Source organism: Macadamia integrifolia, chromosome 13 (assembly GCF_013358625.1).
Source record: "Macadamia integrifolia cultivar HAES 741 chromosome 13, SCU_Mint_v3, whole genome shotgun sequence".
NCBI lineage: Eukaryota > Viridiplantae > Streptophyta > Magnoliopsida > Proteales > Proteaceae > Macadamia > Macadamia integrifolia.
Window position 1 is genome coordinate 8,941,231 of NC_056569.1, and position 25,384 is coordinate 8,966,614.

At 37.0% G+C, this 25,384-nt stretch overlaps 2 protein-coding genes and 1 long non-coding RNA gene across 5 annotated transcripts in view; all 3 read left to right on the forward strand.

Annotated features, from left to right (window-relative positions):
* Positions 1–2,933, forward strand: part of LOC122059978 — a 9,123-nt gene extending 6,190 nt beyond the window's left edge. Inside the window, exons 8-9 of one of the 3 annotated variants that reach the window (XR_006134192.1) lie at positions 2,372–2,464; positions 2,552–2,933. This is a non-coding gene — a long non-coding RNA (uncharacterized LOC122059978). Of the gene's footprint in view, positions 1–407; positions 811–2,371; positions 2,465–2,551 lie in introns of those variants that run through there. The other 2 variants (XR_006134194.1, XR_006134190.1) reach the window with 2 other exon arrangements.
* A 2,839-nt stretch (positions 2,934–5,772) lies between these two features.
* LOC122058978 lies at positions 5,773–6,210 on the forward strand. Its single transcript, XM_042621694.1, has one exon. It carries the CDS (start codon positions 5,773–5,775, stop codon positions 6,208–6,210), a length of 438 nt encoding a protein of 145 aa, XP_042477628.1.
* Positions 6,211–9,849: 3,639 nt separating this feature from the next.
* LOC122058901 lies at positions 9,850–10,527 on the forward strand. The gene has a single exon (XM_042621613.1). The coding sequence runs from the start codon at positions 9,910–9,912 to the stop codon at positions 10,330–10,332; it is 423 nt and encodes a 140-aa protein (XP_042477547.1). The 5' UTR covers positions 9,850–9,909; the 3' UTR covers positions 10,333–10,527.
* Positions 10,528–25,384: the final 14,857 nt, after the last annotated feature.

The following is a 25,384-nucleotide window of genomic DNA, read 5'->3' on the forward strand; positions in this document are numbered from 1 at the left end:
TCTCTCTCTCTCTCCCCATATTTACTTTGCAAATCTCTTCATGTTATTCACCAAAACAAAACTCTCCATAATAGAGTCAAAGAGAGAATTAGGAAGAAAAAATTTAGGAACATGAGTTGGTAGAGAATATCTTCTATTTCCATCTCTCCCAAACTCTCTCCTTGCCCAGGATCTCCTCTCCTCTCTCTCCCCTTAAGACCTCCATAATTATCTCTCTCCATATTTATTTTTGTAAATCTCTTTCCTTCTCTTGCCCACGATCTCCATAATTATCTCTCTTCCCTTGGGATCTCCCTAAGACCATAATCATTTCTTTCTTTGTTTTTTTCTGTACCGTTTAGTGTCTGATTATGTTTCAATCTTGATCCATATGTCATGTGTTTTCTATGAATGGGTTATATTAACAGGGGCATTTCGGTATGAAGTTCCTAAATGGTTCATTAATGTTACTACATGACATGGTCATTAGGATTGAAGCAAAGGGCCTTGCAACTAGAGAACTATTGGAGGCAAGTACCCATAGGGAGCAGACACTCATGAAGAAGTTGTAGAAGAACATAAAAAATTCTTGAAAGGCAGTCTTCACCTGCAAATAGTTTAGTCCTCATGCAAACACACAGTGCAGACATAATTTTAACTTAAAGGGCTTGTTCATTTAATTCCCATGGTATTTCTAATGTCTAGATTTGGGAACAAAAATAGTTTTACCTATCATTTTGTTTGAGGATGAAATAAATATTTAACTTGTATAGACTTATCTGATGTTAATTCTTTTGGATGATGTTGTCATTAAATGTCTAGTTGGATCTACTAATGTGTGACAATAGGGTAAATATGTATATGAAAAAATCATAATTATTTTTCTTTTTACTTGAAAACTTTTAGGGATGGAATTTTATTGTCCCTAAAAATCCCAGTCTTTGTTAGTTGGGACAGAAAATCTCTAGAAGGAAGACCCCATTCGTGACAAGAAAAATCTGTCCCAAAAAACAAAGTTTTGAAATTTTTTACAACAGAAAAATTTCATCTCAAATAATTTTTGCTCTTTTGTGACAGAAATAAATTGTCGCTACATGGCCTTAACAACACAATATTTACGACCGATATTTCCGTCGCTTTAGTAATTATTTGTGATAGAAAAAACTCATCTTGAAATCTGTTGCAATTGACCACTTCTAGGGACGGAAATTTTTTTCCGTCTCGGAAATTATATGGCTGTTGTAACGACAGATGTGCGACGGAAATTTTTACTGTCCGTAATAGGTATTAGCAACACTATTTTGGTATTTGGGACAAAAAATTTCCGTCCCAAAAACCTTTTTTTCTTGTAGTGTTCTCTCTCTCTCTCTCTCTCTCTCAAAGCTACACATATTAGCTCGCCACTGGTTTATCAAGAAACCAGGCAAGTCCGCGTCCCTCTCATATTTTTTATTTGATTCTTGTGGAACTAGGTTCTCTGCTTTGTTCCAACTCCTGGTCTTTCATAGCAGCAGCGCGGTGCAACGTTAACTAAGTTATTAACCCTCTCTCCTCTTATATCTTTTTTCTTTTCTTTTCTCGCATATTGCAGATTATTCCTCCCTTTCTCCATTCATTCAAATTGTTATTTTCTTTCACCTGATTCTTTTCTCGCAAACTGTAGATCATTTTCTTTCTTCTTACACAGTTATTGTGATTTGTCAGTTTGCTTTCACCTGGTTGTTGGTAGCAGTTTTTCTGTTTTGAGTTTTTTTTTTTCGTTTCTCTCTCACCAAACAAAGCCGCACTTGCATTTGCATGTGCGTGTATATATATATATATATATATATAATATTTTCTCTTTGCTGAATTTTTTCCGGTGCTAGATACCAACCGAGTTTGGGTTGGCTGGAGGTATGGCCAAGCCAAGGAAGAAAATCCAATATTGGGTCCAATCTGAACTTGGATGTGAGATTGCCCAGGCTGAGGCCCAACCCAATTAAATTAAAACTATTCAAAGCTTCAGCTGGGGTTGGGCTTTCTTCAATTGGGTCCACTCGATTACTTACTTGGTGTTTAGTGCAACGTGATATGGACTGTAACAGTAAAATCGAAATATAAACACCCATTTGCATGATATACAATCCATCAGTAATAAATCCAAATTAATTAACTATATAAGATCAAGGCACTTAGAAGAAACTCTATCATCATTGATATTTAAGGAATCTATCATAATCATAACTTAAGAAATGTATGTAATTGCTATCTTTCTTGATTTCTCTACAGTTCCTGTCGAGCTTAATTTCATGGGTTTTTAAGAAATATTTCAAACCTTAGGCCTGATTTGATACGATTTCTATTTCAATTTTGTGCTGGGTATTGCTATCTGGGCACGTGGTCAATGCACTAGCATAAAGATCAGGGGAGGCATATAGGCATCCAACTAGGGGTAGGGTGGTCTTTTCGTCTTCCCCTTTATCTGGATGTAGAGGTACACCATCAGGTAGGGATCTTTTTCCCTTCAATTTTATTTGTAATTTTTTATTTTTTAATAAATAAAAAGGATGCTCAATAGTAATGATGATCATAGGTCCCAGGGTTGAAGCCCCCCATACAGCAAGCAGCGCTTCCTCATGATCAACTAGTGATAGTGAGACGTGCCGACTTGAACGATGATGGGACAAAAGGCTTCCTTCCACTAGGTTATCAACCCATTGATAATTTTATTAATAATATGTATATGGATCATGGTTTAATGTAGGGGTGTCAATTCGTGGCCCGACCCGACTAAACCGATCGAGATCGATCATTTATAGGTCGGCCTGGACCGGGCCATTTATTAAACGTGTCAGGTTTGAGCCCAACCCGTTTATAAACGGTCAGTCTCGATTTTGCTACTTGGACCTTCAGGATCCCGACCGAATAACACCCGACCGAGATCGGCCTGGCCTGACCCGACTCTATAATGATTGTAGAATGCCTATTTTACCCCCCAAATTAAAAAGTAAAAAGTAAAAAGTAAAGACATGTTCACATTTTAAATAATGGTTATATTTGGTATCATTTATTGATTTGTTGTCATTTTTTTGGGCTTGCATGAGTGGGATGGAATATAAGAGCACATTTTAAAGAGGGCTCGTTTAAAAACCGGTTAAAACCCGTTTAACATTAAACATATCTGTAGCCCGGTGAAGGCCCGACTAAAGTCCGATTAAGGTGGTCCGATTATAGCTCAAGGCCGACTGACCGAATATAAAGCATACCATGCCCTCAATAACTAAGCCCGATTAGCTAAATGGGCGGACACGATGTAGCCTTTGAAAATCTTCAAGCCCGATTAAGCCCGATCAAAACCGGACAGGCCCGACCGGTTGACACCCCTAGTTTAATGGATTGATATTGGATCACCCAAATCCGAAGAGGTTGATATTAATTTTCGGGCGATTCCCTATCGTTGGATTGATATGAATGAAAGGTAAGAAAATAAAAAATATTTTTAAAAGAAAAGTTGGGATAAATCTATCCCATGCAACGATCCAGATCGTTATCCGTCAAGACCATCCTGATTCTATTTTTTTAGTAGAAGACCATCCTGATTCCGATACCAATAAATTTGGATCTTTTGAATATAGAAAATGTTGTGATCATCGAAGTGTGGAAAAAGGAATTCCAGATCCAAGCGTGAACCTCAACGACTTCTAGTCGGTTCGTTAACATCAAGAAGCGAAGGCGGCCTTTGACCCAAAAAAAGAAAAGAAAAAAGCGAAGGCCGTCTTTGACCCATTAGGGTAAAGAACTCAACATTTCTGACATTCTTATCATTTGATTTAACCCAAAGTAAAAAAGGGGTGTCGATTTGAGAACAATGGACTGGTCAAGGCCGCCTGATCCGGTATCAATTCTAATTATTTGTCAATTAGTGCAATTAGTTATAAGATTGGAATTTAGTTATATAGAATGTATTAAAATATCTAATAAGTCATACACTCATCATAACTACGTGATGCCCATGTATTAGATATATGTATTTATTTATGAAAAAAAGTTTTAATAGGTAGAAAGTCATAAACACATACCTAAGTGATGCCAATGTTTTAGATATTTATTTATTTATGAAAAAAAAAGCATAAAAGGTAGAGTGCTCAGACACAAAGTGGAAGGAAATGATCATTTCCACCCCTCATAAAAGGTAGAAATCTCATATATGTTGATGCTTTCACATGCATACCCATTGGCCCCCATAGTGGTGTAGGGGTCACACCGCCTTTCATAGAATTCTCTCCCTTTGTTTATTTATTTAAACCTCTAACATGAAAATGAACTTTCAGTTTAAATAAAAAAGAATTGAGTTCCATGTCTAGTTGCATAATATACACTAGCATCTTTCTGCGTTTATCTCTCTCTTCTCACAAGAGGGGGCATCATTTCATAGAAGCAGGAGAGAGATAAACACAGGGAGATGCTAGTATACACTACACATCCTTGCAGCCTTTTTTTCCCCCAAAAAAATAGATAAACTTTTAGAAGTGCTTGCCAATGCCCATGAAATTAAAGAGAAAAAGAAGACAACCAAGCTAGCTTGTGTGGCGTCTAGACATAGGAAGCGAAAGATGACTACCCCACCTCTCATGAAATAAAAAAATCCTACCCATGTTAAATGTCTTTTCGTGTGCTTTCATTGTACCTTGTGCTGGTGTAAATCCCCTTTTTAAAATTAAATTACTACTATTCCACATTATGATCCATCCTAGGGAGCTTACCTTAAACAATGACATTAAACAAAGAGATCATGACGGAACTCATCTATTGGTATAGGTCAGAGATTAGCTACCATGCTACAAACCATGTTGGCCTGGATTGGAATTCTGGATCTCCAAGACTGACTTAGATGCCCATGACCTGAAAAAAAAAAAAAAAAAAAAAAAGGGTCATTAGTGCTAACAACATTTAAATACGGTAATGCACATGGTTTAGCTTACTTACACAATCCCAAGTATGAACGTGTCAAGTGCGGTGGTCAAATGAATCATCCGAGGAAACATAAACAGGATAGGCATTTTCACCTTTCATGGAACGAGGCAGTCATTTTGGCCCCCTCATGTCTGGGCGCAACAGGCATATTCTCGGATAGACTCATTTTTTCCATTTCTTGGGCGTTCTCCTGATCCCTTTGCTACTAAGAAAGATGTTCACTTCTTAAAATATCCCATATACGTAGACGGAAACAGGAGAAGAGGTCAAATTTATCCGGATGGAAGCAAGAGTAAACAATAATCTATAATGCTACAACAGTGGGTATAGTAAGCAAAATAGTACGAAAAGAAAAGGAGGGTTATAGACTAACCATAGCTGATACATTGGATGGACACCAAGTAGTTGATATTATACCTCCATGACCAGAACTTCTTGTATCGGAGGTTGAATCTATCACATGAGTATTTCCAAATGCACATACACGGGTCACAAATGGCTGCGATCGATCTCATATTATCAGTGGGCCCTAAGTCATACATGGTAGGCTTCCACCATATTCACAGCTTTGTATCTAGTTGTTCAGAGGACTCGTGCGGAGCAATATTTTCTTTGTAAATTGCTCCCCACCATGTACTTGAATGTGATACACATGCAACCATCCTTAAATTCTATGTGCTCCTGATTGGAAAACTATATAGTAGAGTTTCTAGGAAGCTCTCCAACACCAGTAAGTCTCCTCTGCTTCTCTACCCTTATATAAATCCCCATCACCTTTCCTCTTCACCATCTCATACTTTCCATCCATAGAACACCCAAAAGAACTGCAAGTAGCAAACAATGGCTTCTGAAATGATCGCAAAATACCGAGGGAAGGCCGAGATCTTCCACGGCGAAGAGATATGCAAGAAGAAATCAGTTGAGCTCTTAGAAGAGATGAAGCTGCCCAACAATTTAATACCAGTGGAAGAGATGGAGGAGATGGGCATCAACAAAGAAGATGGCTTCTTCTGGATAAAGCTAAAGAAAGCCCAGAAGTACAAATTCCCCAAAGTTGGAGACACCCTATATGCTACTGAAATGTGTGGTTTCATGGAGGTTCATCGGCTTAAAGATTTGAAAGGAGTGACTGCTAAGGAGTTGATGCTCACCTTCACTATCACAGAAATTTATATAGAGGATCTCTCCTCTGGGAAGATCAACTTCAAGACTGCTAGTGGGTTTTCTCGTAAACACCCCATTTCTTGCTTCGAGATCCCAAAAGGAGACAAGAAATGAACTAATAATCCACCCCTTCGAAGTTTCCTTTGAATAAATGTCACTAGGTTAGTGGAGACTAGAGGGGATTTTTTAGTACCTTATGCTTATGGTATGATACTAGTTTTAGTTGTGGTTGGCTATTTTGGAGGATTGAAATTCTTCTTTCTTGTGTTTCTTCTTCGGTGGAAATTGAAATGACCAATCCATCTTTTGATCTCTTGTTCTATGAAATAATGTAAAATTCCTTATTGGGAATGACGACCAATTAGATCTTGCTAACATCTTGCATGAATGTTGAATAGAATTGAGGCTATGTATGAATTGAGATGGTTTGCTTCTTAGGGCCCATTTGATAACGTTTCAAGAAATGCGTTTATGCTATTTATGTGTTTAGAAACTGTAGAAACAGAACAAAAAGCGTTTGATAAAACTGTTTCGTTTCACTTGTTTCAAAAATAGAAATTGAAATGTCTACTTATTAATGGTTCAAGAAACGACCTAGGCGCCGTTTCTAGAAACGACTCGTGGCCATTCTTTCGCTGGTTACTATCGACTTTCAGAAACATGACTTATCAAACACTTTCAATTCCGTTTCTGTTTCTAGAAACAGAAATTTATGTTTCTGTCATTTCTGTTTCCAGAAATGGCAAAAACGTTATCAAACGGGCCTGTTCTTCTCCCTTTTTTTTTTTTTACTTAAATACTAATAACTTATTTTGTGAGGGAAAAAAAAAAAAACTATAATTTTGAGGGGTTATATCCATCAGTAAACTAGAGTCCTACCGTGAAGAAGTCATAAATATAAGGGAAGTATTTCTTATGAAGAAGTGTCGACAAAGGCGTTACTTTCCATTTCTTCATTTCATGGGTGGTAGACTGGTCATTTCACCCCATGTATCTAAATGTAGGGGTCACACTCCTCCTCCCCCACAGAAATCATTTCCCTAAATATAACCATACCCCTTATTGGAAGAAGCAATCGAAATAACCCCATAAACCCATCCCACAGCCCTAAACTTCATTGACTTTATGGCCTGAGTAAACCTCTGCATTCTTTTGATTTTTGAGGACAACATTATAGTTATGTTGTAAAAAATCCCTTAAATTAAATATGGGGGCGTGTCCTCCATCACGATTGCTCCCCTCTTGGTTGATGCTTAAACATTCACACATTGATCAGGGCGTTGGTGTAAGAGCCACATTTTATTAAATATAATGTTTTAAATAATTTAAGGAAAAAAAAAAAAGAAAGTTGCCTAGTTCTGTGGTCCCTATGTCAAGCACAAGAACACACAAAATTGTCACCTTATCCCATGTGAAATAAAAAATCTCATTCATATTGATGCCTTTATGCGCACTCTCATTGGCCCCGTATTAGTGCAAGCCACACGGTCAGGCATCAATCTCTAACACATAAATTAGATATAATATTTTAAAAAGTGATGAGATTTTTAGCCATCCACCTACTCCGAGAGCCCCATTTATTCGTATGAATTCAATTTCATATTGTTTATAGCTTGAAAGTAGATTTTAATTTTTTAAATATGTGGAGGCATCTAAGCCCATATCGGTTCCTCCATAAATTGGGAAAAAAATTTGCTGTTATTTGGGCTTGTAGTCAACGAATTAGAATAATTCACTTCCCTTTAATACCATCCTAGGTTTTAGTATTTTTCAAATATCCTCTGAGATTCCATTTCTTTGATTGCGAGCCCAGGTGACAGCAAAATTTTATCCTTGCAATTTGGTGTATACCAATAACCGGACCCTATCATTTCAATGGTAAAATTGGTTACATTTTTGACAATTGTGCTAAAGCAAAACTATAAACTAAATTCCATCAAATTAGATTAAAAACGTATGGAGGCATCTTCAACGCATGGGGGCTCGGGGAGCAGCATCTCTGAACCTGTTACGAATACCATAATTCAGATTAATATCCCAAGATGAGTTCTCATTGAATGAATGAATGAATGAATGACTTCCCAAAATAAGGCAGAGGGAAAAGGAATGAATGAAGCATACCTTCTTGGGAACGAGACAACCGGCAGCCATGTATCAATAATAAGCAGCTCGAGGGCATGGGTTCCCCAAATCCATGAACTGTCTGAGCACCATATATGAATCCTTCTCATCGTGTTTCTTCTCTTTCAATTTCCATCTTTTTTTTGTTAGAATCTTTCAATTTCCATCTAACATCTGAAAGTAACAGACCCACCAACCAATTTCATCAATAATTGCTATATTGACCAATGGGGATAAATGATTATGGCGTGGAGTGGTGTTTGATATGCAGTTGAAGTTAAAAGAGTAGATGGATCACGATAACTGATCACTTCGTGTTCTTGGGTGGTTACGGGTTCACGATTCTATGCTGTTGTTGTAGTTATTTCTGACTTGATTATCGATCCCTTTGGTTATCTTGGTTCATCCGGTCCAGCTGGGCCTGTAAGGCAGCCATCCGAAACAGGTAAATGAAGTAATAATCTTTCAAATGGTTAGTAGTTTAATCAAAGGGGTGTAATTTGACAATTTTATAATATAACGGGAGAAGAAGAGGTAAAGAGTTTACTTTTGGGGGAGACTACACATAAAACTTCTGACGGGGTGAGGGGTGAGGGGTGAGGGGTGAGGGATGCGGAGAGTATGAGTAAATAGAGTGTAAGTTCAGGGGAGTGATAGAAAATTTTCAAATTTTTTTTTTTGGATAAAAGGTCTTGTGCACCCGAAGGCATGATGCACGGTTCATGTAGAAGACCTTGGATGGAGAAAAAAGCTCCATCGAAATGACAAATACACCCCTATTTTACGAATCATCTGACCCCTTCCCCTCTTCTTTTTGTGGTCGGGGGAGAACTACACATAAAACTTTTGACGATTCATATATACAAATCGCAAATGGTTGTGATCTCATTTGATGGTGGACCCCTAGTCATCAAAGTTTAGTTCCTGCACATATATTCACTTGCAAGTACTTGTCAGAAGCCAACCCTTATCCCTTTTATTTCCATAAATACTAGTGGGATAGGTATATCCCTCCAACACATGCGTATGTGCAAAGGATCCATTCGGAAGTCATCATTCATAGGTGGGTTCTCACTATATTCACAATGTATCTACCTAGTTAAAAGACTGATTCAGGTGTTTAGATTCTCTACATGTATGTACGTTCACCAGAACGAACGCTTTAGAAGCACCAACCCATGTCCCACTAATTGCCATTAAATAGGTGAAACTCCTCGTGCATAGCAACATTTGCTTTGTAAATTGCTCCTTAAAGGTTGTAGTTGAATGGGTTTTTCATCACCTACAACTGTGAGGGCGGATCAGGTTTCATACGAGAATGTATGAAACTATCCTTGTACGAGATTGATCCACACACATGGAATCCACCACTAATCTTGGTGGTGAATTCCATGTATGTGGATCAGATCGAATGAGAATTATTCTTGTAGGAGAACCTAATCTACACTTTGCAACTGTGTAGCACCACCCAAAATTTCTCTTGATAATTAGTTGTATCTACATAAAAATATGAACATCCTTTCCATTTGCACTTGGAGAACTTCTCAACCCAATAAGTCTCCACTTCTCTACCCTTATATAAATCCCCCATCACTCTTCTCTACCTTCATATAAATCCCCCATTACCTTCTCTCTTCACCATCTCAGACTTTCCATCCATAGAAGACCCAGAAGGGTTGCAAGGAGAAAACTATGGCTTCCGCAATGATCAAAAAATTCAGAGAGAAGGCCAAGATCTTCCTAAGCGAGGAGCTATGCAAGAAGAAATCAATTGAGCTCTTGGAAGAGATGAAGTTGCCCAACAATTTGCTACCAGTTAATGAGATGGAAGAGATGGGCATCAACAAAGAAGATGGCTTCTTTTGGTTGAAGCTGAAGAAAGCCCAGAGGTACAGATTCCCCAAAGTCGGTGAGACCCTCTATGCTACAGAAATCAGCGGCTTCATCGAGCCTCGTCGGCTTAAAGACTTGAAAGGAGTGACTGCTAAGGAGTTGATGCTCACCTTCACTATCACTGAAATTTATATAGAGGATCCTTCCACTGGGAAGATCAGCTTCAAGACTTCTAGTGGCCTTTCTCGTCAACACCCCATCTCTTGCTTTGAGCTCCCCTAGTAGTCTTTCTCGTCAACTCCCCATCTCTTGCTTTGAGCTCCTAAAACCTGACAGTGAATGAGAATCCGAATAAAATTAAGGAAATGAAGTAATAAATGTTATCATATGCTGTTGATACTGAGAGAGGATTTGTATGCTTATGATTATGATAATTATATGAATGAATAAATTGGCTAAGCATGGGGCAGTTTTGAACGTCTGATATTGGGATGATGCCTCAATTTTTGTGCTTTCTTATATAAGCTAGGATTTTAAAAAACATCTCATATACATATTTATGTAAGTAGTCTTTAGTGATTGGGGTTTTGATTCTGCTAATAGCCATGCCCAAGAGGGATCATTGGCTGAATATAATTTTTCTCCATAATATATCTCTTATTTTTTGTTTGATTGAAATTCATTTGTTGATATTTAGCAGAAAAAGAAAAAAATGTTAATGGAGGATTGAAATTCTTCTTTCTTGTGTTTCTTCTTCATTGGAAGTTGAAATGACAAATCCATCTTTTATTCTTTTAATCTATGAAATAATGTAAATTTCTTACTGGGAATGAGAAAATTAGATCTTGCTAACATTTTGAATGAATGTTGGATAGAATTAAGTCCGTGCATGAATTAGAAGAGCAACCCAGTGCACAAGATCATGGTATGCAGCCATAACCTCTGCTTCACATTAAAGGCTATTTCCTACGATTTTCTTTTCTCCATGGTTTAAAGTATCTCCGATACTGATACGATACCCTCTGATACGTATCTTAAATTTGGTCGACTGATACGATACACACCGATACGATACATGAAATTTTTAAAATCCTTTCGTATCGATATATATCCGATGATACATACCGGTATGCACCAATACACTATCGATACGTACTGATACTCTATGAAAAATATAAAATTGAGGTGAAATATACGTTTCGGTAAATATCGATAAGTATCGGTGAGTATTTGTATGTATCGTTTGGTACGTATCGATGAGTATCAGTACTTATCGTTATCGGTATGGGTATGTATCGATCAGTACGTATCGGTGAGTATCGGTATGTATCGGTATGTACCGATACGGTGCGCTACGGTCATATAATGGCCTAGATGGGTATTTTTTCAGAAAACACGATTTTTTGATGGTTTTTTTTCCAAAGTTGCTGTCAGTCATATTTCTCTCTAACTAAAATGGAAATCAAGGTTGAGAACAAGGATTTTACATTTATGGGACAACTGCAAACCTTGAATTTTTAGTGCGATACCCTCAATTTAGTGTTTATGCATAATACATGTTATCAATAGCACTTTTTAACAAATTTTTATGCAAAAGTGTTTAGAAAGGTGTTTCATATCCATTTATATGCGTATCTTTAGCGTATCTTAATGTATCTCCGATACGATACGATACCCTCCTATACATATCTTAATCTTGGTCGACCGATACAGTGACCGATACCGATACTTTAATCCTTGATTTTCTCTCTCATAATTTTTTGGATTGAGTTTTCCTGAGGTCATGGTGAATAGGAATCGCGGCCCCTCATGAGCCAGGATATAGGGGGAGAGAGGTGGGTCACATCTAGACCATCCCCCGTTCAGCCATGGCGTGGGAAAATCGTAAATTTTTCTGTTTTAAAAAATGAAAAGGAGCCTGGGCTGATAGAATAAGGTGCCCTAACACCTTTGTGTCTATCTTTCTCTTCCTCACATGAAATGATCTTGCTGCCTCTAATGTAGGATACCATTTATCGCAATTTATTGGTGTATTCCTTTATGATGCTTGCTCAAAGAATCCTCTACCTAAAAATTGAAATGATTTCATAAATCATCATGTGTTGATTTGATGCATTAATAATCACACAAAAGCATAGTTTGAGGAGAGGGGGTGGTAGTAGGATGCTGATGCCCTATAACCATGGTTCGGCCAAACCTAAATAATGCAACAACTCCAAATAATTTGGGTATGTTTTATAGGAATATGTAGAAGATGGAAGGGAGAAATATGGGAAGAGAGAGATGAACAGTCATGTGGGGTTGAGGTGGTCTATCCAAGGTATGCAATAATTTCAGGTACCCAAGTTTGAGAGTGTGAGTGAGACCTATGGCTTTTTGATAAAAAAAGAGGGAGACTTATGGCTATAGTCAGGGGTACTAGGCTAGATATGCATGTGTTTTTTGCTAGAGGATCAGATTTTACTAAGCCAAAAGAAGAACCAAACAAAGAAGAATACAGAGTAAAAGCATACAAAATAGTACTACTCATGCAACCATTTCAAACTCGACCATCCCATGTTCTTCCAGTCAACCATGATTTTAGTGATTCCTTGAGTTTCTTACCGGTCCTCCATATATACCATTCAAAGGATACTATTCGATCAGGTTTGGAATTAGAGACATGCAAAACTGATACGTATAGGTGATCCGATATCGGTACTTGAGTTATGTGGCAATAGGGATGTTTCGCCAATTTAGTTTTCCCTTATTGTATTATAACCGTAAATCTAGCATAAGGTTAACCCCAATGGTCTATGAAGTTTCACTCACTAGCTAACTGGTTGCAGTCTATTATAGTGAGAGCGTCTGGAATCCGGAACCAGACTAACCCATTTTACACTATTTTTTTGAGTTTAGGGCATGGAGACCACACCCCAGCCATCAAGCATATAAGTTTGGCCTTGATGGCCCAAGTCCACCGTGGCCCGCCTTGAGCCCAAACGTTGCTAGGGCAATGTTTTGATTAAACCTCTTATAGTTGATTACCATATGGGCTTTTCCTCTTACTTGTTCAGCATGGTTGCATACCATAAATGCTGGACTGATATGAGGACTTGTTGATGGCTCAATTAATTTGCGTTCTTATAACTCTTTTAATTGAGTATCAAATTCTTTTATGTCTTCTTCAAAACATAAAATTGATTTTACTCTAATGATCTTTTGTGGATCATCGAGTTGAATATAGCAAAAGCATGGGCTTTTATCCCATAACTTTAATGGATTGTCACTAAAATTATCAGATAATTCTTGGTAAAGCCAATGACTGGGTTCTAAAGTTTTAATAATTGGTTTTGGTTTAAAACCTTTCTCAATAAAAAAGTTGTGTCAAGGGATAATAGGTATCATCACCTCAGTAGAATTTAAAGTTATTTTTATAGAATTATGTAAAATTGTTAAAGGAAGATGATTTTGTAAAAAGGTATTTCCAAGAATAAAATCACCATGCATGAAGGAAAAACAAAAAATTTTGGGAATAATAAATTGTGTATTATTCAAATAACTTAAAACTCTATGAGCTTTGTACTCTAAAGTAACCAAAGGTCCTATGACACCATGGACATAGATTGGGTTTTTCATCTTTTCCTAATAGTGTTCTGGGATTGCATTTCATTAACAAACAACATGTGTTGCTCCTGTGTCAATGAGGATGTCAAGGTTATATTCTTCAAATTGTGGGAATTTAAAGATACATTTTACATAAATATGTTTATTTCCTTGATTCAATGACAATATGATTTATTTTTTTTCTCCTTTGTTATCTTCCAACTCATATTTATGATAAGAAAACATATTTGATTCGGCTTCAGGTTGGGTATCTGATTGTTTAGAAGACTACGTGGGATCGTAGCTTTTAAAAGGTTGGGGATTATAAGGAGAATATTCAGAAATTGAATTCCTTCCGTGGATAGGAGATGATGAAAAAGATCCTTCACCGGGGGTAGAAAAGAAAAATCTTCTTTTGAGATATAGAGTATCTCCAGAAGCCAAGATATCAAAGGTTTGGGGAATTCTTGGCAGTGCTTGAGGTTTTGGTAGGATGTCTATCAAAAGCCAGTTTTCTGGGATCTTTAAGTCATGCCAATTTAAGAGCCTAGGTTCTAACTCTGTTTCATAGGCACGAGGTTCAAAGATCTCAACTATTCTTTTATCAGCTGGTTGTAGCTTTGAATAAGTCATGTTAGTAAGTTTATGAAGATATTTCCATGAGACCGCAAGATTATGACTTTCATATCTCATTTCTAAATTTTGGGTTTTAATCTTCAGAACTATTGAATCACAAACTGCAGGGTCTGTAATAGAGACAAAATAGTTTGGTTTGATTTTGAACCAAATATGGCCATGTACCATATTAGATTCCATTCTTCCTATGAGAGCTTTTACAGGATTTTTTATAAATCTTTTATCAAATAGGGTGGTAATGATTGGTACGACTTCAATTTGTATTAAACCTATATGAATATATCGCAGTTGAGGGTGTTTCTTCTGCAATCTTTTTATTTGATTAATATTAAAAATCGAAAATTCTAATGTATTTTCATCTATCTCCCATGTCGTGGTGTTTTCACTAGCTTGATCAAAAAATCTGGTGGTCCAGAGGTTTAATTTAGAGGATTTGTAAACATCAGAATAAGAAAGCTAGTTGAAACACCACTAGCCCAACTCGAACTAACCCGACCCTGATTTATATAATATAACCTAGGGCTACCATCTTATCATTTTATTTAGAATACTGAAATTTGGGTCATTGATTCTTATGTTTAGGCGTCCTGAACATCTAGTATTGTGTTGCACTTCATAATTTTAATTGTGTATTGATTTTTTTTTTTTTAATGCATAGGACACAGATAAGCAAATAGAAAAACTAATCCTGAATTACACATCATGTGAATCTAACAAGGCTTTGCTAATGTCTTCCAATTTATTTCAGCAATAGCAAACCATAGAGGTAACTCCCAAATGGTAGATATTAATTCTTGACACAAAAGCATGTTTTGCAAGTATATCCGCCGCTGAATTGACCTCCCTAAAGTAGTGAGTTACCTCCCAAGAGATCCTTTCTAGATAGCAGCCCTTATAAAATAACCATTGTTGACGGAAGCACCATGGAATAGATTCTCTTTGGATATACCATAATACCAAATAAGAATCACACTCCACCCAGATCCTAGACAAATCCGAAAATCAGATGTAACATCTTCGAAGGAGGAAACGTAATGTAAGGGTTAGCCAAGATGATTCCTAAAAATACCCCTAGATTCAGAATTTCAAAGATTGACCTAACACCTAAGAACATCCAACAATATTAATTTTGATACATCCATCCATCGAACAGTATAAGAAAAATTATATTATTTTATATGAAAAAACAACAGACCTTACCAAACGCATAGAGCTAGATAGTTGAAACTCCTTAGCGATTTAACTTCCACGGAAAAAATTGATGAAAAATCTTGAAATCCTACACATTGCTTTGATCATGAAGCCAGGGTCCATGCTACAATTAATAAACTGTCTTCGATTGTGTACAAATTTGATATGAAATATATATCAAGGAAGCCAACCAAACCTTCCTCATGATGGAATGACAAAATCTAAATATGTTTTGGAGCCAATTCATATGTCAAATGAAAATTGTACTTTGCTTAAGGGGATAGGAAATATTTAGGGTTTATGAAAAGCACCAATCACATACTAACACCAATGCCAACTAATTCTGGTAAAGAGGGACATTGGCACGCAGATGGGTTATATACCATGGTATGTACTTGGCCAAAAATTCTCACTGGGAAAAAAATATGGGCCATTTATCGTAAAAAAATGTAAATGGAGAACGAAATTTGGCTGTTGTTCAGCTTTCAGCCAAGTAACTACACCCCTGTTCGTATTCAAAGAAATGAAATTTGAAAGGGCATATATTTTGCAAAATACAAAAAAAAGGAGGGTATTTAGGGAAGTGAATTATTTAATTTCTTTGACAGCAAATAAAAGTTGCAACTATTTGACTACAACCGGTGTAGCAACCAAATATGTTTCGTAAATGAATGGTCAGAATTTTTTATTCAAACTATATCGTTATCCGTTACTACAATTACGTATATAGATAATTAAATATTAGAAGCAATTGTTGATCGCTTACAACATCTAGGTCTAGATTGTAATGATCTTGATTGACCTTGATCAGGATAGGCTAGATTGGCTTGGCTGTGATTGATTCAAATTTCGCTAGGGTCAGGTTGGGCTGTAAATTGATCAGACTAACCTTTTTTTTTTTTTTTTCTTGACATTTTTGTCATAAAAAAAAAAAAAAAAAAGGATTTAAATGTAATATTAAATGGCATGAAAATGTAAATAGTCTACTAATACTATGATCATAGTTTCAAAAATCAGATTGGATTGGTTTAGATTGCCACAATTAGATTGGTATCGATTAAGACCGATCTCAGTGCTTGATCAATCCACCGGTAAGATATAAGGATAAAATAATTAAAAAATTAATTAAAAAAAAAATCCCAAACGCTACCAATCCTAGGTGTTGGAACCTTGATCCAACAGACCTACGGATTTCTATTTGACATCTGGTTGCCAAACACTTGATTATCCGTCCTGACATTGCCAACAAGAGAAGGCAGAATTTTCCAAAGTAGGCATTGGGGTGGTTCCATAATGGTTTTACGTTCCTTCCTTTCGACCCACTGCTTTTTGGTTGCATGGGTTGATGGTCCCTATACCTCTATATTGCCAAAGTTCTACATGGATGGCCTTGCTGATGAGGCTTCTTTCAATATGGTACTTCAGAGAAAACTAGGTCATTATGTCCGGAATGCACCATCATAGACGGGTCACCCACCCTCTGCAACTCACTTGTTGCACAAGGAACTCGTTTTAAATGATTACATTTTGGGTGGAGAGAGAGTGATCCTACCCTGCAATTCAAGCAGGCCCACTAGTAGTGGAAGTCAGAATTTGTCATGCATGTACCCATCTATATATATCCACCTGAATAAAATTAAGTGGTCCAAACATCTGATCAGATGTGGACCAAAAAGAAAGGAAGAAAGAAGTTCTATAATGTGAATGACATGAACTCGCATGGGAGTTCTCAAAATCAGCTTTCCTTTGGAAGAAAATCCTATTTTTACTGCGGTATATACTTGTCCAACAAAATCCTTTGCATAAATGTGAATGAGATGGGCTCATATGTGAGTTTTCCAAATCAGCTTCCCTTTTGAAGAAAACCCTACTTTTGTTGCACTACTTGTCAACGCTGCAATTCTAGAAAAAATTGATAGGAGAACAAGAGTTAGAGAGTAATTACACTGAGCTAATTATTATAAATAGATGGTCCACCCATGGGTTTAGTTATTGGTACTGGTATTGGTCTTTGCCGATATCAATCCGATTCAGATTGGTATTGGAGAGGATCGGTAGGTATGAGTCACTTTTGCACTCAGAAAAATTATTTTTTACTGTTTTACCTTTGAAACAATATGGCTATTAGATCTAGATCGATCAAGAATGAAGAATCAATCTCAGTTGATACCAATATGATAAAGCCAATAGGATCGATGCGATATCGAAACTTAAAACCATGGTCCACCTGAATAAAAGTGCTCCAAACACAAATCAGAGCAAGATTCATCTACTTTTTCAAATTCAGATAGACATTCATCCCCTTTATTTGTCGAATTCAACACACGAGAGAGAGAGAGAGAGAGAGAGAGAGAGTAAACTACTCCACATGAGAATCTTTGTTACGCTAGGAAATATGCATTTGCATGCATAGGTGCAGACAGTGACATCTTGTGGTCCACTTATGCTCTTTTATTTTTTATTTTTTGGTAGAAGTCCACTTATGCTCTTAGAGAGAGAGAGAGAGAGAGAGAGAGAGAGAGATGAACTTTATGCTTGAACTTTATGCTTTTCCATTTTTTTCGTTTGGTCTGTTGAAGAATTAGCTTTTTCTAAAATAGGGAAGGCATATTATATTATTCCATCTTTCACGTAATTATGATCTATATTTTCTTTAGAAATGGACAGAGTCTAAGGGTATCATGTAATGTAAAGAAACTAAAAGAGTACTGGGTGTGGGGAGGAGTGAGAATTACTGATGAAATGATGGACTTGAAGAATGCCCCTAGTACAAAAACAAATAGGTACATAAATATCCTACATTCACTTTTTCTTACTACTTGTAAGGAATGACATGGTAATTTCTCAACCATATGGAAACTCTATATAGGGTTCTCCTATATATTTTTCTTGGACAATCTAGTTTTTTCAATAAAAGTGAAAATTAAGGAAAACATAAATATTTCTCTCTAATTTCCTTATATTTTTTTGATAAGATATACGGTTAATTACTGATTCATTAAGCTCAAAATATATTTCTTTGTGAATGCCAAGGTGAAGGTGTGGTGGAGGTACTTTTAATTTCAATTAACAATGGGCATTTGAAATTTTAGATTAATTCCATGAAGATAAACTATAGAGACTAATTAAAGACATTTATGATGTTGATGGAATCAAAGGGTATCAAAACTCAAATTCGTCAATAGGCTTCTTGTAATCTCCCATTGAAAGTATTGAGCATCGTTTTAAAAAGTGATTGCTGATCTAATTAGCTAAAGATAATTACATAAGCACTACTCAACCTGCTAATTAATGGCAGAAAAGTGATTATCTGGGAAAGAGAACTGACACACTTTTATCAAAAAAAAAAAAAAAATTTACATATCTCTCTCTCAAAATAATTAGGGATACTTTTTTTTTTTTTTTTTTTATGGTAGGATTAGAGGATACCTACCACACTCCATTTTGAGGGACCTGTTAAAAAACCCTAAAGAATCCATGAAACACGAAATCTGACATAAAAAGGTTAATACATGGAATTAAGGAAACATGATAGCGACATGCAACTGAGTGGAATCTCTCTCTCTTTCATCTCTAATTATCTTTCACACCAGCTCAACTCCTCATTTTTTACTGTGAGTATAGTGGTGTGGTGTGCATTGGATGATTGAGAATATCAGGGCACACGCATTAAGGTTCTCTCGGCCATTCGATGCTCATTGTATCAACACATTCACTGTAGAAGATGTTTTTGCCTCATACCACCAACGCGTCAAATAGCAACAGCTAGTCTCGTTGCTATATATAATTTCCACTTCACACAAAAACTTACGTAGCCGTGCAATTATTTGTGTCGTAATTGAAACTCTACGTGTAGTATAATGTCACCGGCCCCTTTTCCTTTGAGTACTGCTTTATGTGTTTTTTTGAGTCTAGCTACTCTAATCCTTGATATTTTTTCCTCTAGCACACCCTTGCATTAAAACCGATGTGACATAGTTTAGGACTGATGAAAGCAAAATACTGAGTTTAGTCAATTCTTGGGGAAAAATTAGAAAATGGATCAACTGCTCGTAGCTTACTTAGTCGTACGAATCAATATCCAATACTTGTCCCTTTTATTTTCAAATATATTCCTTTTTATTTTTGTAATAGCAGAAATTGATAAAGTATTAAAACTGACTCGTATGACCAGGTGATCTTCCGAGTAATGAATCATATCTCAAAAATTATGGCTTTGAGTAAACAAAACTTCAAGTTGCCAAAATTAAAATTTATTGGCCTAACAAGTTTCTCATATTTGACCTGGAACCACTTCGCGCCTGTGTACAGTGTACCACACGTTTTTTTTCTATTCTTTCGCTTTTTTCAATGACCGGAGTCCCACATGACCTTCACTTCCCAGGCTGACACATCCTATCAGGCGGCGGCTGCGCCACCACGCCCACGCCCACGCCCACGCCCACGCCCACGCCCTAGAAGGAAGAGGAAGCAGCACCTACTAAGTGACCTACCGGAGTAGGTGGGGTAGTCGGTGGGTCCCACACTTCCCCTCCAACCCACGAACACCTTTTACTACTATTTAAATAGAGTGGAGAAGGAGATGATGGAGAGAAGAAGTGCCGCCCAGCCGACGATTACGGGAGCCTCCTTGGGTCCTCTTTCTCTTCTCTTCCTTCTTAGGCTTCTACCACCTCTCTCTTGTTACTTTTTACTTCCATAGTAGAAACAGTCGTAGTTGTTTCTCATCTGTGCTCATCAATGGCTTCATCTCACGATGGGCACTACAGGGGAGTTCGGAAGAGGCCATGGGGAAGGTACGCTGCTGAAATCAGGGATTCATGGAAGAAAACTAGTGTTTGGCTCGGCACCCTCTTCCTCCTTAGACATGTGAGGCAAGGAAGAAAAAATAATAAGAAAAAAAAAAAAAGAGGAAGAAAAGAAAGGGTTATTTGGAATGGGTGGACTCGGTAATTCGGTTGACGTCCGGCGAAGGCCTCTGGGATGGCTATCTGTTGGACCAGTGCCTCTACGAGCTTGAAGTTATGCTGTTGAACGGCTTCTGCCCAGGCCATCAAGGTGTGGACCAGTCGGATCCCGTTCTCCTGAGAGGCCATTAGTACTACAGGCCGAGCCCCTGCTTCTACCGCTACAGGAGAAGGAAGAGGAGGAGGGGCAGCGGCAGCAGACGATGAAGATGCGGTTGCGGACGCAGAGGAAGTAAATGAAGAAGGATGCTTCCGACCATCTAAAATGGTTTTCAGAAATAATTAGGCATAAATTCACATGAAAATGTGGGCATTTGAGAGTCCCGAACCTATACAATGAAAGTGATGATATCCAAGCTTCATTTTGGTAGTCTAGTATTGAAGCTGAGACTCTCACTACATCATTATTAATGTGATAAGTTTCAGTAGAAAAGGATTACTACAACCCAAATAGCCATCTGTGCATGCCCCTTACCCTTGTCTCCCCCCTCCCCTCACATATCACTGTTCATGTGAGGAGATAGGATCCATTACTTGTACGATCACTTAATTGTATGAGTCAACATCTAACATCAGTCTTACTTTTATCATTACAAGGATAAAAAATGGTGTATTAGAAAAAAAAAAAAGACAAATGTTAGATGTTGACTCATACGATTAGGTGATCTGTTTTCTCATGTGAAGTGAAATATTTCAAATGACCCACCTTTATAAATCATATTTATTTTATTTTATTATTTTTTTAACCCAAATATTATCTGGGCACATACGATTAGGTGATCTGTTTTCTCATGTGGAGTGAAATATTTCAAATGACCTACCTTTATAAATCATATTTATTTTATTTTATTATTTTTTTAACCCAAATATTATCTGGACACCAGGAAGTCCTTAAAATTTTATTAAATAAGAGAAACAAAATAATAAAGAAACAAAGGGGACATAACCCGCCTTACCCCAACTCATGAGATACAAATCACACTAACACTAACAAAACCCAAAAGTAAAACCTCCAAAATAGAAAAAATTACATTCTAAAGAAAAAACCCTTATAATCATATTCAAAAAAGGATTTCTCCATTCATCCAAAACTGCAATCAGGCAGTGGAACCCTCTCCCTTACTTCTATCATCCTCCTAAGAGACCTATCTATATCTAATTGACAAATGGGATTCACAAAATTTAGAAACAAATAAAAGAAATAAATAGTCGTACAAAGTATTTAAAGGTAATCAGACCGTGATTCGGGGTATCCATGTCACAGGTCTCTGATTCTGATAAAAGAATTTGATAAAAGAAAAATTGACTCATAGTCATATTTAGTTTTCCAATTAAAAGAGAATATGGTTTTGGAGGCAAAGAATGACATCAAATCAGTATTGTAGAAATCTGAGTGTCAATCACACATGGAAGGCACTATATCAAATAGCAGTTTGGGAACCTTCTTCAACATTTTGATCCAATGGATTTCAATATTTCTTAGGATGCTCTTTATTTTTCCCGCAATGTGACAATTTTCCATTTTGGGGATCAAGATCTTTAATTTCCTCTCTCACTTTCTTAGGATGATCTTTATTATCTTTCCCGCAATGGGACTGTAGCGAAAGGGTCACAATTTTTCATTTTTAGGATGAAGTTGCTATTTTTTTTCCCCCACAGTGAGACCGTAGTGAAGGGATCACTGCAGTCCCACTCTTTGAGAGCCGAAGCAGGTTAGCTTGGCTCTCCCTATGCCCCTCCCCCACCTCTTTCTGACTGCATTGCCATCTTTTCTGATCCAGCTTTGTCATCTGACCCAAAAGCTATGGGATTAGGATGTATTGTTTTTTATCTCTCTTTGAGGCCTTGTTTTGTTGTCTCAGCTCACCTAGCTCTTGCGCCACTTTTGGTTGGCGAAGCTGTTTTAGTTTTCTCTTCGTCCAGACATGCAGGTTACTCGAGGGTCTTGTAATGGTTCTGCTCATGCTGTTGCTAAATGGACTCTTTCTTACCTTGATGAGGGTTTTTGGATCCCTTCTCACTCTAGAGAGCTCTGGGATCTTGTTTTGGCGTGTTCACTTGTCTTTGTTGAATAAAAGGTATTTGCACCCCAAAAAAAAAATGAAGGGATCACAAATTTCCATTTTTGGGATGACGTTGCTATCTATTTTCCCAACAGTGAGATTATAATGAATGGATCACAAATTTCCATTTTAGGATGAGGTTGCTATTTATTTTCCCCACAGTGAGACTAATGAAAGGGTCACAAATTTCCATTTTAGGATACTGAAAGGTTCATAAATTTTTATTTGGAATGAAAATGCTTTTATTTTCCCCAAAGTAGGATTGTAGCTAAAGAGTCATAACAGCAGGCAGGCTATGGCAGTCAAGGTCCTTCCCAAACCAGGAAAAATAATTTGGTGGCATACCCATTCAGACTCAATTAGAGAAATTTGGTGGCTTAGCCAACTTTTTAATTGTCAAACATTGAAATGGTTAAACTATTCCTCAAGCAAAGCAATAAATTCATGAATCGAATCGAATGGAATCAAATCAAAACTTGTCAGACTTTTAGGGAGTCAGTTATAATTGTAAATACATTGAATCACTTAGTTTCAAAAGTAAGTTTGTATCAATTATTGAAAGCTTAATAATTTCCTTTTCCATTTTTGAAAAATCAACTCTTATAACTTTTGATAATATTTTCCAATTAAGGTACCCCTAACCCCACTTTGACACATACAGTCACAAAACTTACCACTATGGCTCTTCAATTCAGAAATCCCACATGTGTGACAGTGGGTCTTAAGTTTTGTTGTGTATTGGATTATAGCTCATTGGAATCCAATCTTGTTGCAGTTTTTAAGCCAATCAAAGATTAATGTTTCCTGCTTGATTCCAGCCAAAATATGAAAGAAAGAGAACACAAACAGATGGAAGTGACAATGCCCTTCTCCTGATTGAAGCAAAACGAGCGCATGCCATGGAGGCAAATATAAAAGACAACAAACAACACAACCATACAATCATTGGAGATCTGTTGACAACTCCCTAAAGCACATAGCCGGATTCGGCTCTTCTCCATAACCCTCATCAGGCAGGTTGGCCCATAGTTACTTGGGCAAGCGTCATGTGCTCAAATGAAAATTCAAAGCCTTCAAAATAGGCACGGAAAACGAGGCACTGATAGAGGCACAAAAAGCGAGACATAAAAAATTATTGGATCTTCTCCTGGACACGTGGTGCTCGCCCAGGTAGCAATGGGCAAGACTTGGGTGATTGGTGCTCAGGAGAGGAGCCGGATCCCATAAAGTCATATATAGGAATCCATTCCAAACCATGGTTTTGAGTATCGATATCGCCTGAGACCGATCCCCGATCTTTGACTGATCCAGATCAATTACCCATATCTTTTCAAGGGTAAAACAGTTAAATAATAATAATAATAATAATAATAAGGGGTAAAAATGACCGATACACATCAATCCTCTCCACTACCAATATGATTAGGATCGGTATCGACAGAGACCAGTCCCGAGAACTAAATCCATGTTCCAAACAAAATGACCAAAGGATTCTCCGCTCATTTTTCAAGAAGTAAAAATGCAATTTCATGGGTGCCGTGTAATGTAGCGGCCCGTTTGATAACATTTCAAGAAAAGTGTTTCTGCCATTTTTGTAAACGGAAAAAAAAAACGTTTGATAAAACTGTTTCGTTTCACTTGTTTTCAGAAATAGAAATTTAAATTTCTACCTATTTATGATTTAAGAGACGACCCAGGCGAAACAAGTAGAATTTGTTTCACCGTTTCTGAAAACGACCCGTAGCCATTCTTTCGCTGTTTACTATAGACTTCCAGAAACATGACTTATCAAACACCTTCGATTCCGTTTCTGTTTCTTGAAACGGAAATTTATGTTTCTGTCGTTTCTTGAAACAGAAATGGCAGAAACATTATCAAACGGACGAAAGAAAGACTTAAAAGACTGAGTTTTTTTTTGGGAAAGAACTTAAAAAGTGGCGAGTGGAACTGGCCAAATATTTGATTAATGAGTCTATAGTAGCCATGTGAATCAGCAGGTCCCGTGAAAATTGAAATAAAATGATGAAAGAAAAGGACCTAGTAATGTTTGACCTAGGTCCAACAAACACAATTTTCCAATTAATATAAGAATTTTCCATTAATAGAGGGGACGCTCCTCATATGTGGTTTTAGAATCTATTTTCTCTCTCTTCATTTAATAGACTTTAAATCTACGGATCAAGAGAATATGAAAATATTCTCATAGATGAACTTGATTTGTCTCAACAAAAGATAACCTTTGTAAGGTAAAAACACACATAGATACAAATATTTCAAGCACCATCTATTAGAAACTATCATAGGGACCAATAGCTTATCCATTCAAAAAAAAAAAAAAAAAAAAATGAACACTACACAATATAAGAACTAGAAAACTTGAGCAGCCACCTTATTGTCGGAAGCCCTTAGCGTTTCTCAACATATGCTGATGGAAACCATCCTGCTATACCTCTGCACTCCCCTTCCGACCATCCCAATGGAATCACCTGAATCAATGTACAATGATTAAATCAATACAGATTTTGTACCATTGATTTAATGGATAATTTTCTACGCTAATCAAACCCACGTTGACATTCAGTCTCTTATTCTGACCATGTGATCTTATGTGGATTATACCATTTTTCAGCACTCATTAGTATAATGTGTAAATCCCTTCTTACACTGCCTTTGTAGGATCCTAATGTTAGGAAAAGATTGTGAGCCACTTGGGCACAATATGCCAGCACATTTGTGTGTCTCTCTCCTCTTTAGATGAAATGACCTCACGGCCCTCCGATATATGATTTTTATTTTTAGTAGAAAAATATATGATATTGTTTTGCCCCACTTTATTAGTGTTTTCTTCTATGCCGCTTGCTTAGAGAATCCTCTTTTTTAAATATTGTTGTT

Bases quoted from the DNA above. Each gene is read 5' to 3' on its own strand.
- LOC122058978 (XM_042621694.1), top strand. From the start codon at position 5,773: ATGGCTTCTGAAATGATCGCAAAATACCGAGGGAAGGCCGAGATCTTC.
- LOC122058901 (XM_042621613.1), top strand. From the start codon at position 9,910: ATGGCTTCCGCAATGATCAAAAAATTCAGAGAGAAGGCCAAGATCTTC.